Raw genomic sequence first — 23,970 nt, forward strand, 5'->3', positions numbered from 1 at the left:
AAAATAAAAGGCAAGATTCAACTCCCACCCTCCACCCACGTAATGAAATGATCAAAGTCTAATTACCACCTTGCTGGAGAAATAAGCCACGAAGAAATAAGCCTCAAACTCGGAAGAGCAAAGAAGGACACCCAAATATTTGCCCCTTCCATGGAGCATTATCTGATACTGATGGCTCTGTTAGCAAGAGCATTTCAGCTCTTGTACATGAAGTTTCTGCCTTGTATCTAACTTAGCCAGTTGGCTTGTTTGGAGGACTAAGGATTCCATGCTTAGTTAAAGTTGCTCTCTATTCCGAACAGAAAGAACTTAGAACTGGTGCAGAAGAACTATCATTTGCAAAGGCAACCCATGGAACCGCAGGAAACAGATTGCTATTCTGTGAGAATGAAGAGCTTGAAAGTGAGTTCAGATCTACAAAACAGGATCCACAGAAGATGAAATGAGTTGCAATAATCTACATCAACTCTCACCAGAGATTAGGCCTATTTTCAGGAAATCCATCAAGGAGATGGCACTTCTCTTCCTATTTTGCATCCTTCTCGTTCTTGCTTTCAAGCCTCCTCATCTCTTGCCTTATCCATTTGGTCATTTCCAATAACTTTGCTATTTCAGCTCAAACCTGGAATTTTATGGATTACTCAAAATGGCATCACCTGTTCTCCCTTCCTCCTGCACAAGGCTAGAGCTCCCATCTTGCTACACTATTTTTTCTCCCACATGTGGGTAGTGAAGCCAATGAATTTGTACTGGCATACATTCTGGATAAAATACTATGAAAATGTTACATAGATGGTACTATACCCTTTTGCATGCAGAAAAAGTCTCACTAATTTTTTGGAAAGGGTGTGGAAAGAGACCTATATATATTTGGTTAGAATGTCAAGAGGTGGAAAGGTATTGAATAGAGTGTTATGTGAAACATCTAAAACATAAAGCATATGATTGATTTCTTTGAATATAGCACCACACCAGAAGAGTTGGTAAAGTAGCAAAAAAGCTTACCTATCAGATATGTATGATCAAAGGGATCACAAAACCAGAGTAATATGTTGCTGTGTGGAAGGACTTTATTTCTTACAGGGGAAAAAGAACAATGAAACACATGCTTCAGTTTGGAAAAATCAAGTGGGATCAACATTATAATTTGCAGTTCTTGGTGTCTGCAACAAGGGGCTGGAAAAAGGACCTCTGTTGTTTTTAAACAAGAGATAAAAAAGACAAACTGCTATTTTGTTGTTAAACTGTTGGCCATTTAGAATTCTGCACTGGAAAGTTTCTTAAAGAAATAATAATCACTTCCTCTCAGAGGATCCTTTGAAACTGCCAAAGATCGTGTACTAAGTTATACTGCTTTAGTTTGCTTAGTGGTTATCAGCTACTTTACAGCTTTATGATCTCTCAGATTATGCCCACAAGCTGTTTAGAGATGAGATTTACATAAATGAGCCACAAACTTCCTGTTTATTTGTCTTGGAGAGTTAGGTCATATCAATCATCTTCCTTATTTCTGTGCTTCAGTCCATATGCAGAGTTAAGAAATTATTTTCAGGTGCCATTTGTGAAAGGGATGCCCACCGCCACCCCCCACAATAAACAGGAGGTACATGCTGGCTAGAACTCCATGAAAAATTACCCAGCTGAAATCTTTTGCCTGGAGAACTCAGCAAAATCAGGGGAATGTTTTGCAAAGTAGCAAATGGGATTTTAAGTTAACTTTTCTCAAAAGCGAGTCAATTACTAAGAAGAATGCTTACAAAATTTAAGGAGGGCTGTACCACACACTGAGAAGATAAAAGAAGCAAAAATCACCAGGTGCAGGAAATAATCTATTGCCAAATCGATTCCCAGCACATTTCAAACATTCATGCTCTTCCTCTTGGGAAAGTGCATGGGAGAAGATTACTTTCACATCTTAGCTCTCGCTTCCCAGCCCTTATCACAATAGGAGGATATTATGTGATGAAAGAAGCATTCCAAGAACACAGCTCTGCTGTGGCATTGCTGGCCACAAAAATGCTACCTCTATAACAAATTATTGTTTTAGTTAAGTGGAAGGGGCTGCAGAAAGTATTCTTGCCATCATGACCAACCCAATCTAGTACTTATTTTTTTTAAAGACACTTTTGTGCTTCAGTGAAGGACTTTAAGTAATTATCTGCTCCTCAGCTATTCTCTTCTTTCCTTCTTACTTGCTCTCACGCAGGTATCCACACTGCCTTGAAGAAATGTGTATTAGCTTCCCAACTTCCCTCTCTAACTCACCCTAGCATCCACATGTCCACCTGGCACTTGCCACCCCCTCCTCTCCATTTTGGGAATTAGATCCCTCCTTCTACCACAGGGGTGAGGAACTGGTTCAGGTGGGGGGACAGACAGTTATCTCCCCCACCCCTCGAAGGCCAAGCATGTCAGGTGGGCAAGGTCTCCCACCTACCAATCACCTGACATCAGAATAGCACCAGGTGACCCACTTTTGCCTGCTTGGTTCTATGTCAGACTCTGCAGGTAAAAGCACAGCCCACGAAGCACCAACCATAGGCCAATCAGCACTCACAGAGTGCTAAAAATGGAGCTTCCCAAGACCTGCTGATCAGTGCACAGAGCTTTGGAGGCACTGTCAATCAGCTGATCAGCAGTGGCTGCAAACCCCATTTCAGTTGAGCTAGGTGAGTGTGGCTTGGCTGAAATGGAAGCTGCATGGTACCAGTTCAGATGATTTGTCCATCTAGTTCAGTATTGTCCACATTGGATGTCAGCAGCTCTCCAAAGTTTCAGAATGGGGACATTCCTAGCCCGGCCTGGAGATGTCAGGGATTGAATGTGAGGCCTTCTCTGCATGTGCATCAGATACTCTACCAACGACCAATTATCCTTATTACTGAATGAAGTGATAATCATCTATTTCAGTTCTTCCTAATGGGCACAACTAATGCGTAACTGATTGTATACACCACATATCTACATATTAAGCATGCATCCAACGATGAAATGATTAGCACTAATGCTGTGATTAATGCAAACCACCATCTAAGGATATTCAGATGTTATTCCCAACTGGCAATAATAGTAATAGAGTGGCCACATGTTCTTCCATTTGAAGGGCTGTCAAAGCCAAGTATGGGTTAAAGGCAAAAAGCCACAATAAGCTGGAGCCATGGAAGTTGCCAGTCAGGCGTCAGCAGAACAAACTGAGCAGGCACAGAGATCACCTTGTTACAGTCTTCTTCCTACCTGCGATGAGAGGTGCTGCACTTCCATTTAAAATTATAGTCATTATTTCCCTATTTGTCACTAGTCTCAATAGCTAGCAGTGTGTTTTATCAGCTAGAGCTAGGGTGCCAACTATGTCCATTCTTGGACAGGGATAGCCTGTCGGTGGTGATTCATGCACTTGTGACCACAATGTAATGTGATCTATGTGGGATTACCTTTGCACCTCATTTGGAAGCTCCACTTGGTGCAAAATACTGCAGTTACAGTGTTGATAGGGCCAGCCTATCACCAGCACATTGCTCTGGGGCTCAAATGCTTGCAGTGACTGCCCATACTCTACCGGGCCAGTTTGAAGGTTCTTGTATTGTAAATTGTAAAAGGTTCTTGTATTTACAAGGACTTTAACAACATGGGTCCAGAATATTTTAAAGACTGCCTAATCCCTAATATCCCAGCCTAATCACTTAGGACTTGGGGGAAGTCTCTGTTGGCGGTCCTCCATGGTTCATAACGACTAGATGCAGTGCATTGGGCGTAGTTGGCGCCAAAGGATTAATAGATGTGGATAGAAGAAAGCAACCAAATTATATGAAAGTACATGCAAGCCCTTTCTTCCATGGAGGTACATTAAGGCCCTTAACTCAGGTCCCTTCTCCCAGTCTCACACATAATTCTGTTGGACAGGGAAAGGCTGGCAATGGTGATACATGCATCAGAAACTTCAGGATTCCTGCACATGGCTCAGAATATACAGATGAACTCCCTGATGCTCAAGTTCAGGAGTGTCTAGTTTCCATCTCTGCCTGCAGTCCTCACCCGATCTTCACCCTCGCCTCTAGACACAACCCCTTTCTGGAGAAAAAACCATGAAAGTTCTTCTGAGGCAACTGCAACAGACTGAAGATGAAGTTTTCTGCTATTCCAAAAGTGGACCCGAGGAGAGCACAACATTTTGGATGTCTCCAGCCTGCCAGTGTTTTGTGGGAGTGATTCAGCTGCCTGCCAGGACTTTAGGTTTGCGCAACTGAAGTGGATTGAATGGCCCCCATCACCCGAGCACAACAAATCCACTTTAAAATACACAAGACTTTTTGCAGTTTGGAAAGTGACATGCAAATATAATGAAAAGTGTGAGTTAAGTGAAAGACGTGTAAGCATGCTGCAAGGAAATCAGGATGAATGCAAGACGAAGGTTCGTTACTATATTACCATCCCACAAGCAAGGAAACTTCATTGCCCAACCCCAGGAGGAAGACGACAAAAATGAGAACTATCAAGCAATAGCCACTTACCCGAATTTTGATGATTCTCGTCTTTGTGCCACAATTCTTCTTAAACAGCATCTTCTGAAAAAGAAGCAGAATCAAAGGGTTAGAGAAAGCAGATATGGAAGATATAAGCAGTGTAGCTGCACAATTAATTTGGGTGTTAAATAATGCTGGAGTGCTAGAAGTGAGTTGGAAGTTCAAACAAACATTTAAGAACCACTACTGAGACCCATTGTACCAATTGGGGTTTTCTTCCTATTAATAGGTGGTGGCATCCAATCAGAACAAAGGCTTAACCCCCCCCCCCTTTCTTATGGGGCTTGGTTGGGGCACACTGGCTATCTTATTCTGTTTTTTAATGAGTTTTGCAAGAGCAAACTACACATTCAGTTTAGCCCTTAAATACTTTGCTCTTAAAGGAAGTTCCTGTTTTCAGAGCAACTATATGGCAGGCAGTTATTCCACAGGACAAACTTGCATCACTGCTAAATCTGATGGGGGTGGGTTGGGGGGAGAATGGATTTGCTGAATTTCTCCTGGCCATTAACTTTAAGAGGCACAAAGGTTAAGAACCTTACTTGAGAGTTTCTGAGAAACCTCATAACAGAGAGTTATGGAACAGCATGCCACCAGAGACCGGTGCCTTCATTACCAGCCAACAGTGGTGTCTTTACAAGAGATTAAGCTACACTTTCCATTTTCATAATCTGGAGGTGGATTGGAATAAAGATGGGTTCTTCAAAGAGTCAGAAATAAGACAATCCCCAAAAATATGCAATCTCTGTGTATATATAAAGCAGGGGTCAATATGACACTCTCCAGAAATTGCTTGATTACAACTCACATTATCCCTGACTATCAGCCATGCTGGTCGAGGCCAATGAAATTGTAGTCCATCAACACTTTGAGGGCGCCATGTTGTTACAGAAACTGCATGACATGTACTAGGCTCACAAACGCAGCTTCTCCCATAAGAGTGATGCACAGGGCCTGGAAAGCACCTGATCTGTACCTTCAATGCCCACCACCCAGAGGCACGAAACTTTTTTAAAGTGTATTAAAAACTGACATATAGGTAACTGTATTGGTTTCTCCCAAAGAATCCCTGAGAATTTTACTTGGGCAAATGCTGATGTTCCTATCCCTTTTCAGAGTTATTTTTCTATTTTGATATCCTAATATACTCATAAATGATCCCAAATGGTTTGGTTCTCAGGGGGAAAAGGATGAACTATCAAACCTTTGTAGATCTATGGCTTAGATATGCTGTAAGACTGAATCAGCAATAATAAAAAGCTGTGTAGGAATTTGTGGAAACACTTTACTGGGGTTTCACATTAATATATTCACTGAAAACCTATTTAAAATGCCTTTTCAGCACTACCGTCATTGAGTCTTAATTTTAGCATTGTGATGATGAAACTCTTAACACATTTGTTTTAATATTTTTATTTTTTTTAACCTAAGGGCTGAACAGAGACATCACCTTGCCAACAAAGGTCCGTATAGTTAAAGCCATGGTTTTCCCAGTAGTGATGTATGGAAGTGAGAGCTGGACCATAAAGAAGGCTGATCACTGAAGAATTGATGCTTTTGAATTATGGTGCTGGAGGAGACTCTTGAGAGTCCCATGGACTGCAAGAAGATCAAACACATCCATTCTTAAGGAAATCAGCCCTGAGTGCTCACTGGAAGGACAGATCATGAAGCTGAGGCTCCAATACTTTGGCCACCTCATGAGAAGAGAAGACTCCCTGGAAAAGACCCTGATGTTGGGAAAGATGGAGGGCACAAGGAGAAGGGGACGACAGAGGACAAGATGGTTGGACAGTGTTCTCGAAGCCACAAACATGAGTCTGACCAAACTGCGGGAGGCAGTGGAAGATAGGAGTGCCTGGCATGCTCTGGTCCATGGGGTCACGAAGAGTCGGACACGACTAAACGACTAAACAACAAGGGCTGAACAAGCACCATGGATACTCGAGGCACAGATTGTTCCTTCCCTAGAGCAGGGGACTTGTCTGTTTGATCTGTGGAACCCTGAATGCAGTGTGATCTTGTCTTTTTCATTCTTTGGGACCAACAGAACTGCAAGTTCCACTATTGTGAAGTATTCTAATGTAACTTTTGGAACAGCATAATGGGCTGCAAGTGAAACTGAGATGTGTTTAAAACGATGGACACCGATTCTGCAATGCTGCAATGTGTGAGTAAAATACAGAGCTTGTGGTTATGTTGATCCCATAATGAGAAAGAGAAAAGAAACTCGAGAGATACAAGAAGGGACCAGCAAAACCGCAAACTCTGCTATTAAGAGGTTAACCTACATCTGTCTTTTACCCACACGTTGCCTCTGCTCAGTGTAGCATTACAGAAACAATGAATATATATCCTTTTCAGTTTTATTCTGAGCCCATTACAAAATGGCAGCCCTATTCCAAAAGTGACATCATAACATTTCAGCATGAAACAGAACAGTTTAGTACTGTTCAGCAAAACACTCCAGTACAAATGAGATCCTTCAGAAGCAGCACGCCCAAAACATCCCTACCCAATTAGGATCAAAGCGAGCTGAGCACAAGAGAAAACTCCACAGCCAGAAACCATCAAGTTGTCAAAAGGCTCTACTTCAAACTTAAGCAATTCAGCGTTCAGAAGTCTCTTTAATTAGAAGTCTGATCAAGCAAGATTTCTCGAACCAAAACAACAACACTGACAGCCAGAAATGCGAACCACCCAGTATGAATCCCATATTGCATTGCAAAACCAATTATCAGTGTGAACCAAATTAACAAGCATTTGGAACTTTGCCCATCAGTTCTCAAACTTATATCAAGTTATTACCTTAGCAGTGTTCTAAAAGGCAGGGAAGGGTAGATGACAGATTATGGCTCACGAGGCAGTTTCCAGTAAACCACTTACTACTAGCACAAAACATGTGCTCTACCAGTTAGCTCCACCTCCTGATCACCCAATGGAGCCTCTCTCCACAAACTCACCAAAACATAGCTTGCTCCTGGACCCAAGTAGGACTGCCAGTTTAATACATCCCTGGCTCTTCAGCTTGATGTGTATGTACAAGCGGCACATGATAATCCCTCTTACCATACCGTGCAGTGTTTCACCTACTGATTTTTGCAAATTAAACTTATATGAAAGGCACTGGAGCAAGAACACAGTGGCTTTTTCCCCCTCTTCCCAACTTGAGTTCCAAGCCTGTGGGCTAAATTCATCCCCAGAGCTTCCAGCACTAGAAGGGGTTCCCAGGCAAAATACGCCAAGCGGTTGGAGTGCTGTCCCAACGCATGCGTGCAACCAGCCAACTCTGAACATAATTTTCCTGGAAATGCCTGTATAAAACAAAATCGGGCTTTGTTCCAGCGCTGCTGTGAAAAGTATCATCAAGCTGGTATTTACTGGGCAAGCTCAGCGAAAGGAGGGGTTTGTGGGCACAGAGAGCAGGGGCAGAGGCCCTAGTGTAATAAATTAATAATAATAATAATAATTTTATTATTTATACCCTGCCCATCTGGCTGGGTTTCCCCAGCCACTCTGGGTGGCTTACAGCACATTAAAAGTTGTTGTGTGTGTGTGTTTATATCTATATGTCTACGTAGTGGACACACACACACACACACACACACACACATAGTGGAAAGGCAGGTGATTACACAGAATCGAAGAAACTTGACGTTGGCATGTATTGTCTATAGTGTTCAATGTAAATTTTAAAAAACCTCCCTCAGTATTAATTTGGTGAGATTCTGAAGAATCGGAAGCAGATTTCCCCTTACAAAAACGCCAGTACTAATACTATCATCGGGAGAAAAGGTCATCAGGTTTACAATATTTTTTTCTCCTTGCCACAAAACTCTATGATTCTATGATTCTATGATTCTAAAACCACGGGCTTGTTTTGAAATTCCCCAGATGAGAAGGCATTTATTTTGTCACTCAAGGGCAAGGCCCAGCTCTCACTCCTGCTTGGCATCTCAAACTCCAGGTGGACACCAGAGGCCCAGGCGATGGGGAGAGAGAGAAACACCTGCATGGCAGTTTCAAGCGTGGGACTCTGAAAGCAAGACAAAATGCTGCTTTTTTAAAAAGAGAGAAAGAGAGAGAGGAAACAGCTGCTGGGATCCCTTTACTCGCTCTTGAATGGAGCTCATCAAGCAGCAGCCTCTTCCCCCAGCATCTGGCCTTTGGGTCAGTGTCTAAGGGAGACACTGTGTGTGTGTTTTTCAACAGAGGTGAGGGGGAAGAGCCAATAAACAACTCTTGCAGCTTTTCAGTTTAGAAAACAGACAAGTAAGTGGGAACATGATACAGCGGGCAGGGAGACATTCAGAACTCAGGGTCATCCAATGAAGCTAATCCACCGACATGAATGTCATTGAATGAGAAGGTGACAAATTCAGGGCTATCTATAGCCATTAGCCACAATGGCTATGTTCTGCGTCCACGGCTGGAGCCAGTGGCTGAGACTCACAAGTGGGGATTGCGCTCAGGTCCTGCTTGGTTGGGGGCTTCCCACAGTCATCTGGTTGGCCAGTGAGAGAACAGGATGCTGGGCTTTTGGTCTGATCCAGCAGAGCTCTTCTTATGTTCTTATCCACAAATTCTTGTGTGCAACAGCATGATGCACACTGCCTAGGTTTGCAGTATCTCCAAGTCCCTCAGATCTGGGCAGGTTTTAGGCACACTGCTTTCTACTCGATGCAAATCAACCCAAATTAGCACATATGCTCTCTTTTTCTCATCTGAGCAATACAGTGGTGCCTCACAAGACGAAATTAATTCGTTCCGCGAGTTGCTTCGTCTTGCGATTTTTTCGTCTTGCGGAGCACGGATTCCCCGGGTATTAATGGCTTTAAGAAAAAGGAAGCAAACCCGCAAGACGTCTTTGTCTCGCGAAGCAAGCCCATAGGGAAATTCGTCTTGTGAAGGACCTTGAAAAACGGAAAACCCTTTCGTCTAGCGAGTTTTTTGTCTTGCGAGGCATTCGTCTTGCGGGGCACCACTGTAAACCAATATTTCCTACTTCTTGGTGTGATGTGTTCTTTACCGGCTATGAAGGTGAATTTGGGTGAATTGATTTTAAATGAGCACAAGTTCCGACACGTTTCCATTCCTCTCAGGGTGTAGGTTGGATTCATGTGCATGGTGGACATGTATGTGGATTCTGACATACACTGCCTAACATCCTGCTCTTATCACTGCTTCAACTCCATTTGCCAAATTCACTGTTTGCATCTTAGCATCTACATTAATTAACTGGCTTATAATTTACCCAGAGAGTATGATCTTTACAAGATTTAGGAGAAACAGAAATATATGCATCATACTTTGAACCCGACATTTGGCCCCTGCACTTTCCCAATCTTCATTATATAAATGGCATTCTTAATTTCTTCCATCTGTAATGGTTTTGCAAGAATTTCCTTTTGCTGTGTATTTAAGATGTAGGAGAACCAACTGGGGAAAAAATGCTTTCAAAGTCACACACCATGTAGGATCATTATCCTTCCTATGTAATTTGGAGTAATACTTCTGAAACTCTGATTTTATTTCTTTTGGTACTGAACAGAACATATTATACTCACCTCTAACCAACAGCATATAGTTCTGACTTTTAAAAAATGAAGTCAATTATCTTATCCAGTCTCTCACCACTTTCCCAATATATTTGGTGCATACATGTTAATCCAAATTCTGCCCTAATTTAATTCATAATTAGCGTGTTGCAGATGTTTTCTATAAAGACCTGAGAAAAAGGATGTTACAAATTGATTTAGAAGAGAGACTTCGCTGTTTTCTGAAAATTGTCTTTCTGCAATGTTCTAATGCATTCCTTATGGAAGGCATATGCCTTAATCCTGCTTTGAATGTAGCCATTACATGCTTCCCATTCAATGTCACATGAAGAAGTTACAGCCCCATTAAGTTCAAAACATTCCTGAAGTCCAACACCTATCTGTATTTTACAATTTTCATCATTCTAAAGTCAAATATTTAAACACCGCAAACCAGAATTTCAAACCCCATCTGTTAGCTGCGTTGCCAAAAGATACTGGAGCATGATGTGGAACAACAATTGTATCACCACACGCTATTACTCACCAGATTGTGAACCAAAAGCAAATTTGGTGTACTAATGAGGAAAATGTACATGTTCTTTGGGATTACCGGTATGCCTTCTACCCATGATTTGCATTTGCCCCCAGACCTACACCACAAAAGTTAAAGGTGGCAGCAGAAAGTTCTGACCAGTTGCTCATGTCAGGGAAGAGCTGTCCTTCTCATGTGTCCTGCATGCCTTTCTTCTCCAAGTCTCATAAACAGGCTGCTGGGTCCCACCAGTTGTGCTTCTGGTGTTCCAGAATGTAAAAAGAGCCTTGCTCGATCAGAACAAATGCCCACATTCTCACCAGATGTTTAAATCACTATGGTACCACTTGAAACAGTCCTGGCTTCCCCCAAGGAATTATGGGAGCTGTGGTTTTTTAAGGGTGCTGAGAATTGTCAGGAGACCCCTATTCCCCACCCAGAGCTACAATTCTCAGATTGTAGTTTAACAATCAATCCCTCTTCTGGGAACTGCAGTTCTGGGACGGTAACTGGGCTCTCCAAACAACCCTCAGCACCCTTCACAAACTACAGCCCCCAGAATTCCTTGGGGGAATTTAAAGTGGTGTCATCATGGTGCATTAAATATATGGTGCCCTTTATGTGGCCCTAAGTCCCATCATCCTGTTCTCATGGTCACCAGCCCATGTGAAGCCTGTGAGCAAAACCCAAGCATAACTGCACTCTTCCAACCTGTGATTCACAGAAAGTAGTATTTCAAGGCATGTTGCCTTCAACAGTGGAGGCAGACCACCCAGTCCTGGCTACTAACTATAAGTTGGAAAGTTAAGAAGGGTTTCTTTCCCAGCTCCTCAGTTCAGTTTTCCCTCAAACCATTTCGCCACAGTAGTTTCCCCCAGCAAATTCTGAAAACAATAGCCCAAAGTCAGGCTGAAAACAAAGCCAGAGGTTTCCCTCATCCATCCTCGTTGTGCTGTTAACAGTTTCTATTTTAAACCAGGTGTTGGAACTGAGTTTTTGACGTTCTGCTCCTGGCGCTGCCACAAGGGCATGTCATTGACGGTTCGACAGGATCCCCACTGCTATTTCTCCACATGCAAGTCAGGCTGCAACCAAGTTTCCAAGTGCGAGAAATTCCAGAAGCCCACAGGCCTCAGCTGCAAATAATTTTAGGGGAGCAGCCCTAAGAACACTTAATCTGGCAATAAACCCCTTCGAAACGCAGCCAACTTACCTTCCAAGTAAACATGCATAGGTTCTACAGGTCTTAATGCTTAACCAAACTGAGGCTTTTCCAAGGCCTGCAATGCTGCATCATAAATCTGTTACCAAAGCAGGCTCTTGTCTGAAATTGTGTTCACTTCCTGTCTCTGCTTGGACTGGAGATAACTTAAAACATTAAGTGTTGGCCCCATTCATTTTTAGTGCGTTACAAACCTGCCAAGAGCCCCGGGGAAAAAGGGATGTCCCATTTTTCCGGGCGAGATCATGGTGGCCATTTTGGTTGCTGCGCTCTTGCCCCGGAAAAAGCATTTTTTTTCCTGGGCCGGAGGCAGGCATGGGTCATGCGACTCACCCAGAAGTGCATCCTGGAAGACACACATCCTGGATTTGTGTCTCCAAAAGTTGGGCAGAATGCTGTGTGAGGAGCCTGCAAGTCAGATTGGAGCAAATATGGGAAGGGAGGCACAAGAGTACTTTTGCACCTCAAAACCAGCAGACACAAGTTTTTGCTGGCAAAAATGGTCCCCAGGGAAATCCTCTTGGGCCAAGATGCACTAAGTGTGGCCCTTTACAAACTACATTCAACTACATTGACATAGATTTGCATCCCTTCCCCTGAGCCATTTCAACCCCCAGACAGGGTATTGCCTTATACAGATTAGAAGTGAGAAGCACACACAGCTTGCCTTGCAACTCTGAAGGGCCATTGCAGCTTGTTCTCTCTTGCCTTTCCAGAGCTTTCTTCAGCTGCTTTCTCCACTTCTTAGGGAAGCAGCACAGCATTAGTTTATGTGCATGAATCTCGCAAACTGTGGCACTGTATAACTTTAGAAGGCAGATTTAAGGTTTAATGTTTGATTATGTTTTAAAATATGTTGGAAGCCCCGCAGAGTGACTGGAGCAAGCCACGCAGATGGGCAGGGTACAAATAATAAGTTACTATTATTTATTATTATTCGCTGCAGATGTGGGTAGGACCTGCATTCTTCAACCTGAGTCGCTGAGCTGGCAAGTCTAATACAGTTTTGATCCTACCATGAATTCTCAGCGAGAAGTACACGGACAGGCGTTATGCCTGAACTGGGAATTGCAGTAATGAGCAGAAGGTGTGGGGAGCTCAGCACCCCGGCTGCCGATGTCCCTGTGGGCAGAAGCTCCAGCTCTTCCCAGAGAAAGGGGAGAAAATAGGGTCATTTAAAAATGTGAACCAAACTCATTTGCACTTCCCAAAACAACGCCAAAACCAAAACTCAGGCTGTTTCTGAAATTTACACTTCGCCAACTATTGCAAAGTAAGCTCCTGAACCAAATGTGTACGTTAGTGTCAACGTGTGAAAAATGCATGTATTGGTGAAGATAACAAATATGCATTTTATTAGACAAAACAGCACAGAAAAATATATACTGGCAGAAATGCACACCAGACATTTTTGTGAGGATTTTTAAAAAAATGAAACAGAAGTGTGGCAAGCTGAATTTAAGATTGAAAGAGAAATTGACAGAATTCTCCATGCCCACCAACTCTACCCACAGACTTCCCAGACTGAACCAAACACACTTTCAACCCCCCCCCCCTTCAGACCTTCCCACAGCAGCACTGCCCTGTTCCCAGAGTTGCAATGAACACCTAAAGAGAGCTTAGGAGAGGCAGCATTCTATTAGAGTTACCAACTTTTTGGCGTCATGGCTTTCCTGCTTTTTAAAAGGTACAGAAATGCGGCAGGCAAAAAAAAAATAAAAATCTAATAAAGAAATGCTATAATGGGGAAAGCCACATCTCAGAATTACGGTAGTAATTGCTGCTAGAAAGAACTGAAGCCCTGTTACAGACCAAAAAGTGAAAAAGGACAGGAACCCACAGTTCTGTTCTGCAAGCTCAGTATGTCAAGCCTAAGTCCATCTCCTGCTTCTAAAATAAAAAGGCACACAGCACTGATTTTACGCTAGCACACTTTTAAATTGCTCCCACAGGCTTTTTTCTGTTCACATGAGGAATCTGCTGCCTGGTTATCTTCACACCTGCTGCTACAGCAGCTGCACAGGGCATAGAACATGGAAACCAAGCAAGGGAAATTTTGCCATGCGAGGTGGAAACAGCCTGACTACCTGTTAACTGTTTTAGAACCTTACCAATTTGTTAAAGCAAAGTTTTTCAGTAAAACCAACCTGCGGGAGTCACTGCCTTTTGTGCAGGAAACCCTGATCCCAACCTCATTGGAGCAAGTTTTACACTCTGAAGATACGCTACTGCTGCTGCTGCACAGGCAGAATGGCTGCAGAATCCAATGGAGGGAAACATAAAGCAAAAAAGGCAAAATAATTATAAAAAGGTGAGCAATCAGGGATTGCCACCACCCATGGAGGGAAACAGTGAACTTCACTGATGGGGGCATCTCCCCAGCACTACATACAATGCTGGGACACCCCAGTCCTCTAGTCCCAGTGATACAGTCTGCCAGAGAGACAGGGGTTCGAATCTGCCCCCCCCCCATGTTATTCACACACTGTTTCAGAGCACATCACACACAAAGGATGGGGAAGACGCAGTGTGGCACCAACCTAGGGGCAAGAAACCTACAGAGAGAACAACACCCCTGCCGGTGACAGTTGTTAGGAACAGAACACAGAGCTAAGCAGTAACACACCCAACCCACGAAAGGAGAGCCAGTGAAGAACAATAGGAAATAGCTCCTGCCCACCGCTCTCTCCGTCCCTGTTAAATGTTGTGTCTGGCACACAGCATGCTGGGGGATAATGGCTGGCTAGGGATGGGAGCAGCTGCAGTGTGGTGGGCAAATGAGGTCAGGCCACCAGACAAAGTGGCTATTGTGAGGCCAGAGGCTTCTGTTTGATGGCCTCCCACCTACCATTTCACCACGTGGCAAACTGGAGCAGGCCAGGGAGGGTGTGTGCAAATATTTGTGTGTCTGTGCGCACACACTATATATATATGCATGCACACGCATGCTCAAAGAGATAGGGCCAAATACATATTATTTGCCTGCAAGCAATTGGCTCAAAGAGGAGAATTCTTTTCTGAGTTTCTCCCTCCCTCCCCATAGCCAATCCTAAACACAGAAGAACAGCTCCCCACTGTCAGATCCTTTTGCTCCCAGTTACAATTTATGACAGGCATAAGTTGCACAACCTGTTAAGGTGTGACAGGAGAGCTCCTTCCTCTGATCTTTTTTTTTTTAACCTACATTTCCATCCCACCTTTCCTTCAAGTTGATCAAGGTGGTGTAAACAGAGCACCACACCTCCCCCAGCAACCTTGTGGGGCAAGTTGGAGACAGCAAATGACCCACGGTCACCAAAAGAACTGCATGGCTGAGTGGTGATTTGAACCTTGGTCTCTCAACTCTTTAGTCCAGCACTCTGGCCACTATGCCATGCAGAGAGGGCACTTTTTGTGGGTTTGCATTAGTGGCAGTCAGATTTTATTTTATTTTATTTTTTACAGATGTACATCTTTTCTTCAAACTATGGAATTCACAACAGCAAAACACACATCTCACGGACAGCCACCCCCAATGCCAGTGAGCTAGAGGCCTCTATTTTCTGATTTCTTTTTCTCTAACAACTCTAACAGCTGTGTTTGCCACTGAATGTCCATGCACCAGATTAGGACTGGCTGAACCCTACCGCCATCATCATAATCATCACAATTTCCTGCTCTTAAAGCAGCTTTAAGTCAACAGTCAATGAAATACACATTAATAAAACAATAAAACAGTTACACACAAGGCAACTGCCATTAAGCAACGTTTCTAAAGGTAAGCAGATTTTTAAAGGTACATTATGGGGCAGGAAATGCGTTCCCCAGGTAGGGAACTGGATCTGGCTGGGGTGGCCAATTCCTTATCTCTCCCCCATCCCCCGGGGCTAAGCACGACAGGTGGGCAGGGCAATCTACCTGCCAGACCGCTGACATCACAATGGCATCAGGTGACCCATTTCTTCCCCAAGTCTGTGAAATCAAACAGTGTGGACGAAGGTATCATGCTTTGCAAACCCTGATAAGCAATCAACAGTTGGGGCTCGCAAAGCACCATGCAAGTGCTGCCAATTGGCTGTGCCTGCAAATCCCCTTTTGGCCCAACCGTTTCTTATTTTAATTCATTGCATTTCTATCCCACCTTTTCCTCCATGGAGCTCAAGGTGCGCTGTTGTTTTGCTTTTGGCTTAGCTATTTATTTTGTGCTTTTATCCTGTATTTTTATCTTGGCGAACCTCCCCGAGATCTTCAGCTGAAGGGTGGTAAATTTAAAGAAAGAAAGGTTCTCTCCCCTTCGCAATTAATCCCCACAACAACCCTGTGAGCTAGGTTAGGCTGAGTGTGAGCGATGTCACCCTTCATGGGGGAGTGGGGATTCTAATCCTGGCCTTCCTGGCCCTCGTCCGGCACTCTAACCACCACACCACACTGGCTTTAGCTTTACAGTGGTTTCTTTTGAAGTGATGGGGGCGCTAGAAGTCTCTTAAATGCTATAACAAGCCTTGAGCTGAGCTATCTATACCTATCTCATATTAAGAGGCCTGTCTCTCAGCATCAGGGCCCAGCTCCAGCTTTCGAGGGACCCTGGGCAAAGTGTCCTCACAGTGCGCTGTCCCCTTCTCTGTTAGTGGGTGCTGGTGGGCAATGAAAATCTCTTAAGGAAAATTTATTATCCAGGGGGCACAGTGGCAAAAATGTAGTCTTCCCAAAATTAAGGCGATGTAATTTCATTCACAGGGAACCCTAGTGGTCCCTACCAGAAGATCCTCCCTACAATAGCTACTGCAAAGGGGGATTTTGAACCTTTGTGAGGACTAGCCCATTTATAAAGATAAAGGGACCCCTGACCATTAGGTGCAGTTGTGACCAACTCTGGGGTTGCGGCGCTCATCTTGCTTTATTGGCCGAGGGAGCCGGCATTTGTCCACAGCTAGCTTCCGGATCATGTGGCCAGCATGACTAAGCCACTTCTGGCAAACCAGAGCAGCGCACGGAAACGCCGTTTACCTTCCCGCCAGAGTGGTACCTATTTATCTACTTGCACTTTGACGTGCTTTCGAACTGCTAGGTTGGCAGGAGCAGGGACCGAGCAACGGGAGCTCACCCCGTCGCGGGGATTCAAACCACTGACCTTCTGATTGGCAAGTCCTAGGCTCTGTGGTTTAACCCACAGCGCCACCCACGTCCCTTAGCCCATTTAGTACATCCCTAATTATTTCCTAGAGCCTCTACCATAACTAATGCAAGCAAATGCTCTTATTCAACAATAATTAAATTGCGTAAAAAAGAGGGGGTACCCTCCAGCAGGCATTTCTCCCACACAGATTAAATTTATCATTCCTATTCCAGGCCACACCATTGCTATGCTGGCTGGGGATGTTGGGGAATTATAGTCCAAAACAGCTGGAGGGCACCAGGTTGGGAACGGCTGATCCTACAGCACAGCGGCATAAATGCCTAAGAGTCAGTCAATCTTCACATGCCGCTATGTTTATTTTTGCCGTATTAGGCTCATTTGTATAATATGCAAACAAGTCAGCTTTTTGCATCAGTAAGCAGCGTTGTTTGGAACCATCAGCAAAGACGACGAACGGGGTGAAGAGTCTGTTTAATATCATTAGGAGCTTCCTGATGATGACAGCAGAATAATAATTAATTAGAAAGAGGAAACATCATGGACCATCCTGCCGTTCTCCAGTTTCCATCTCTGCTATCTTGTTCCCACTGAGCATCATGTACATATCGAATGACACACAGGGGCCCACAGGGGCCATAGAGGGGCTAATGGGATAAAGGGATCTCGCTCTCCAGTGATTTGATCCACTGACGCAACATATAATTAAACGGCTGCAATTGGAGAGGGTTTTTTCCCTGATGCTCACCAGCCAATTGCTTGACTGCCTGTAGTACGCCTGATGCCAGGTAGTGGGGTCAGCTACATACAGTGGTACCTCGGTTTAAGAACAGCCCTGTTTACGAACTGTTCAGTTTACAAACTCCGCAAAACAGTAAGTAGTGTCCCAGTTTGCAAACTTTACCTCAGTCCAGGGGCGCCGACTTATAAAAAATATTGGGGGGGCGGGGTCCCATACCGACTTATAAAAAATGTTGGGGGGGCCCAAGACCTCCAAACCGCTGCTGCTGGGGGAACGAAAGGGGGGCCCCCCGGGCTGCCCCGACCTTAAGTGAACCTGTGAGGGCCCGCCCTTTGTGGCAGCCGATTGGCTGCTGCTGTGGGCGGTGAATATTAATGAGCTAGGGGGAATCCCCGCTTCTCGCGGGGCTGACGCCAGCCCCGCGAGATTGTTGATGGGTCGAGAGCCTGCAACCCCACCCCCTCTCTAGATCGGGAGTGGCTTTGTTTTAACTCATTACTGAATGTATTTTAAAAGGTAACTATCGTCAAACAAGGAAAATAAAAAATACCAACATAATTTTGTGATTTTACAAAGCATAATATAACTAATAATTTTCTTAAATTATTGGGGGGGCAGAGCCCCCCCAAACGAATTTTTGAGGGGGCTCGGGCCCCCTCAGGCCCCATGGAGTCGGCGCCTATGCCTCAGTCTAAGAACGGAAGCCAAACGGTGGAAGAGCACGGGCGGCGGGAGGCCTCGTTAGGGAAAGCGCGCCTCGGTTTAAGAATGGTTTTGGTTTAAGAATTGACTTCCGGAATGGATTAAGTTCGTAAACCCAGGTACCACTGTATTTGGAGCCTGTTTTACTAGGCCTTAAAAATAGCTTTGGTGTAGCGCTGTGCTTCTCAAAGGAGACAAACTCCAGAAGCTCCTTCAACGGGAGATTCTGCTGTCACAAATAGATGTGGACTCAATTCAAACTAGGTTTGGCCTTAGCAAGCAACTGCCGAGAACCATCATAAGGAAGCACTCCTTCTGTTAAAGCGTGCCATATTTGTTGCCCCCATGAGCTCCAAACCTCTTGAAATGGCTGCATTTTTCTCCCTCCAGTAATGGGTTTGTGTAAGTGCAAGGGATGTTTCAGTCTCCCCCCCCCCCAAAAAAAGGACTTCTTATTCCCAAGTCACATTTTGTGTATCGTGGACAAAGGAGAGAGATAAAGTGCATCTTTCAGGGGGATGAAGGCAGAGCTCGCCCTCCAGCCATTGGCTGCAAGGTTAACTGGAGTAAGTTCTTCTACGGCTTGGGTTAAAAATCAGAATCAAAGAGGAACTTAGGGTCATAATGTTCCTCGCACATCAAAGGGAAGCATTACGAGTTCTCAAGAATAATAGTCAAACTTGTGATTTATGAACTTCAGTGTCATCTCAACCCCAAATGAGCTATGACAGGGTATACCAGAGGAGAGAATCTCTGTCAATGAAACACAGCGGGCATTATAAATTCTGAAGGAAACTGTGCCCCTGAGAGAGGTGAATGGAAATTTTGCCTTCAACATCAGCAGATCATAGCACTCTTACCAACAATGTTTAGCTGCTCTCACTCTGTGTTTTTTATTTCCCTGTGACAACGGCATCTTCACAAAAGGCTGTATGCTTGGGGAAATAAAAATAAATGGAAATCTTGCAATGTCCTCAGCACCATCTCCTCTCACACAGAAGTCAGTCATTCAGTGGTAAGTCGACTGCCAATCCCTCCACACACACACACACACACACACAAACACCACACACGCCTGCCAAAGTTTCTTTATGTAAATATAAGGAGTCCATTCATTAATTCACATCCACCCAAACTCCTGATGACTTCTACAACAAACACTAAAGACGAGCATATTGGAGCCAGATTTCCAGTGTATAAATAGGTTCTTCAACAGACAACAGAAACTTTCCAGAGCTGGGTTCAATTCCGTATTAAATATTCCACTCATTTGTAAAGGACCATCTCATTTTAAATTGTGCCTCTTTATCTCAGCTATCAGGGCAGTTCATAGCATTACAAAACAGCAACAAGATATAGAACACAACATAATTAAAGACTGGCTCACACTTGACAGGAGCCTTCACACAAACATATTTGAAGTACATAGACTTCACCAGCCAGATACATAGGCACCATTTGTAGGAATCTATCCTGTCTTATGGGGAGTTCTGAGAAATGCATCTAGGGCAGGGATGGGGGACCTATGTCCCTCCAAATGTTGCTGAACTATAACACCCATCAACCCTGATATTGGCCATGTTGGCTGTGGCTGATAGGAGTTGAAGTCCAGCAACATTTGGAGGGCCACAGGTTCCCCATCCTTGATTTAGGGGCCGCCACCGGGTATTATTTGATCCCAAAGTAAGCAGAGTATTGCCATCAGCCCTGGAAGAAGCCCAAGATCATGGAGACATCCACAACAAAACCTATCCTTCATTGGTGCACCACTGCTTAGGAAATCTGTTTTGCATAGGTTTTTGTCACATCTTTCTCACTTCCTACATTGACTGATCACAGGAAAACAAAACGGGAAAACTTGAAGGTATATTAAAGCCAAACACCATCTGCCAAGGAAAAAGGGTTTCCTCTTTTTTAAAATAATAATAGTAGTAGTCCTGGAACACTTCTGTAGGATTGCCCTGAAGGTCTGGGTTCTGCAGTTGGATGCCCATGAAATGTTAAACCTAACATGCCAGAGTGAACATACTACACCAGCCCTACTGGCCCAACTGGGTTGGCCACCAGTAAGATTTAGGACAGAAAGCTTGGACTCTCCCAATAATTCATTTGCCAACATTTGCTTAAATGATGAAGAAGCCGTTCCTAATTTCTGAAGTCATCGAGATAATCCAATCTCTAGCTGCATTCCCCATGGCTTTAACAAACAGAGCTAACAGCTTGTTTGGCACACAAGCGCACATTCAGTCTAACCCAAGCAGTTGTGGATACTGACATACAAGCACTCCAAAGAATGGGCGCATTGTTTACGTGGATTAAAACAAGGAGCACTGTGTGTGGAGTGGCTTGAGTGAATTGCAGAGCAGGTTGGAGAGTGTTCACACCCTCAAAGTACTGAGGACACACCACTCTGGCACCACCCGGATGCCAGAATATGTGCAAGAAGGGCCGTCAGCGTGACCTTTCCTTCTGGACGACAGCCAGAGCAGCAGCCCAAAACTAATACCCTCTTACCAGGCTGCTGAGCTCAAGAGTCAAAAGGTGGCCACAAAGCTGGGAAAGATTCCAGTGAGCAGGCCAATTCCATTAAAAAAAAAACAAAAAACAAAAAAACCCTGGTGGCTTCAGCTTCAGAAGTATTATTTATTGCCAGATGCTGGGATCTCTCTTACAGGACAATGCTAGCGAGTCAAGACTGCTTTCCTCAGAAGTTTCCAATTGTATCATTTTCATGCAATTAACCAATGCAGTGGTACCTCAGGTTAAGTACTTAATTCGTTCCGGGGGTCCGTACTTAACCTGAAACTGTTCTTAACCTGAAGACCACTTTAGCTAATGGGGCCTCCTGCTGCCGCCGCGCCGCCGGAGCACAATTTCTGGTCTCATCCTGAAGCAAAGTTCTTAACCTGAAGCACTATTTCTGGGTTAGCGGAGTCTGTAACCTGAAGCGTATGTAACCTGAAGCTTATTTAACCTGAGGTACCACTGTAATTTCCTTCCATCTGATGGGACATCCCACTTGTGCAGGCCAAAAGCCAATCTAGACCAGCACTATGTTCTCACAGCAGCCAACCAGATCCCCAAAGGAGGCCCACAAGCAGCACCCAAGCACTAGAGCACTTTCCCCACACCTTTGAGTCCTAGCTTGAGATATATATATATATATATGCTTTCGTAGATTTTCACGGGTACAGGAATGCAGGTTTTGGTGTCCTCGGGTGTCTTCCCGTGTAAAAGTTGGGGTGTCTAGGCGACGTTTCGACGATATATGCATTCGATCCATAAGAAGGTTGTGGTCTCCCTCCCTCCAATTTCCTGACCTCCCATGATCCGCTCCTTCAAAATTAAACAGTTCTGTTATGATCTGAGGGCCTAACCTTTTCTCTTCCTCCTCAACCAACCAAGAAGAGCTCAAGCCAGGCCTGACCTAGCCATTTAGGAGAATGAGATGGGGAAATACCATTTTTGGATGTTCCTGTTGGAGGAAAGCAAACACAAGTCCCTACCACTAAAGTCTTGCACATTAAGTAAAAAACAGGCCAGGCAGACTAGATCATCTTTGCTTTTGTTTGTTTGTTTAAACACATTCAGGTGTTTTCTGTATTATTAATAATAGAAATGTAGAGTTGGAAGGGACCTCAAGAGTCATCTAGTCCAACTTCCTGAAATGCAGGAATCACACCTAAAGGATCCATGACAGATGGCCATCCAACCTCTGCTTAAAAACTTCCAAGAAATGAGAGGCCACCACTTTCTGAGGTGGTCTGTTACATTGCTCTTGCCATAAGAAAGATATTCCTAATGTTTAGTCACAATCTCCATTCTTGTTATTTGAATCCATTGGTTTGGTTGGGTCCTACCTGCTTGCTCCAGCTTTTAAGAGTAACCCTGCTGCTGCTCCTGTTAAAAATATGACTGGTACGGGGAGGGTTACAATTCTCTGTTAATCTGGCTATGCTACAGCTACCTGTTAAAGGCCCTTGAATCTAACTCTTCTGGCTCCTCTTCATCTGTTTATACTGCAAGATCAGCACCAGCCTACTTCATCTGTTAAGAGCAAGAGCAAGCGCTCACCAGGGCTTCTGTTGAATTTCTGGAATTTTGCTCCTTCCTTTCCCCACTGACCAGATGCTAAGGAGACCGTCCTCTTGCAATTTTGAAGAGAGTTGCAACAGCAAAGAGAAATTCCAGCAGGTGACAAAGTTTCTCTTCCGCTGCATTACAAATTGTGGCTTTCAAAACGTCATCTTCTACACAATTTATTACTTCTTTATTTTTGTTATTACTGATTCCCTTTAATCCCCACTCTCCACCATCTGGTTCCAGGATGGGTTACTTACACCCATTTAAAATCCAGTATTAAAAACATTAAAAACAAATGACAGTCACAGGAATGGGCTGGGTCCTTTAAAAATCTCTCTCTCAGGTGTCAAAGCCCAAGGCAAAGAGGTGCATCTTCAGTTTATAGTGGAAACTATATGCAGTCGTACCTTGGCTCCCAAACGCCTTGGGAGTCGAATGTTCTGGCACCCGAACGAACGGAAACCAGAAGTGATTGTTCTGATTTTCGAATGTTCTTTTGGAAGCCAAACGTCCAATGGGGCTTCTGATTGGCTGCAGGAGCTTCCTGCAGCCAATCAGAAGCCACGGTTTCGATTCCAAACATTTCAGAAGTTGAATGGACTTCTGGAACGGATTCTGTTTGACTTCCGAGGTACGACTGTACTGAAGGTGTAAGATGCACCTCTGTCGAGAGGGAATTGCACAGCCTAGAAGCTGCCACAGAGAATGCTCTCTGCCTCCACAACCTGAACTTTTGAGGGTGGTGGAACTACCAAGAGAGCCCCCTCTGCCAATACCAACACTTGAGAGGCTCTATAGGGAAGGAAATGGTATTTCGGGTGTTTGAGGCCTACACAGTTTAGGACTTTAAATGTTAATGTGAGTACCTTGAATTGGGCCTGGAAAGAAACTGGCAACTATGACAACTACAGGTGCTCTTCTGCCCCTTTGCAACGGCCATCACCTCAAGTCAACCAAAACAAGTTGTCTGATCTCTCTCTCTCACACACACACACACCATCTGCCTTCTGTCCTACAGCACTTCCCCACAGGCTCCCCTGAAAAGAAGAGTCTGCCCCCTCCATCCAGAAGCAAGCAGCGGCCCTGGGCTTTCTGGGACACGAACACAAAGGCCTCATTAAAATGCATGTGGCTGGCAGCATGTCCCGGGTGTAATTAGGACGTTGCCCAAGGACAGCGATCAAGGGGTGGAAGAGAGACCACTGAATACGCTGTAGATGTATCAGTGCTTTTGTACGCAAGCCAAGCTGTTTCAGCCCCATTTAAACAAAAACAAAATGGAAAGGGACCCGAGGTGGGAAGAGAGCCAAATGCAAAGGAACATGCACACTGAAGCAAACGCTCGTCTGCAAAGGCACCACAAGCAGCCTAGCATGACAAGCAGATGGGGCAGCTGCTTTCTCCAACTGATTACAGGCAAACAATACGCCACCAAGCCCAATGAGCAAGGCAATGGGACACCGGTGGCCTCAGCCAATGAAACCAACAGGCTGAGAACATGAAGCGTTTCCAGAAA

General features: G+C 44.4%; 1 protein-coding gene and 1 long non-coding RNA gene across 6 annotated transcripts in view; both read right to left on the reverse strand.

Annotated features, from left to right (window-relative positions):
• Window positions 1-23,970, reverse strand: part of LOC309337590 (uncharacterized protein) — a 62,950-nt gene that overhangs the window by 19,383 nt on the left and 19,597 nt on the right. For 4 of the 5 annotated variants that reach the window (XM_081854221.1, XM_081854218.1, XM_081854220.1 and 1 more), the window contains one exon: window positions 4,509-4,562. In XM_081854221.1, the coding sequence (XP_081710347.1) occupies window positions 4,509-4,562 (54 nt within the window). The remainder of the gene's footprint in view (window positions 1-4,508; window positions 4,563-23,970) is intronic. The other variant, XM_081854219.1, reaches the window with a different exon arrangement.
• Window positions 17,264-19,401, reverse strand: LOC309338176. Its single transcript, XR_014154787.1, has 2 exons — window positions 19,232-19,401; window positions 17,264-17,421 (listed from the first exon to the last, which is right to left on the reverse strand). It is a non-coding gene; the product is annotated as an uncharacterized lncRNA (long non-coding RNA).

The sequence above is a fragment of the Podarcis erhardii genome (genome assembly GCF_964252035.2).
Source record: "Podarcis erhardii genome assembly, chromosome: 3".
Lineage (NCBI taxonomy): Eukaryota > Metazoa > Chordata > Lepidosauria > Squamata > Lacertidae > Podarcis > Podarcis erhardii.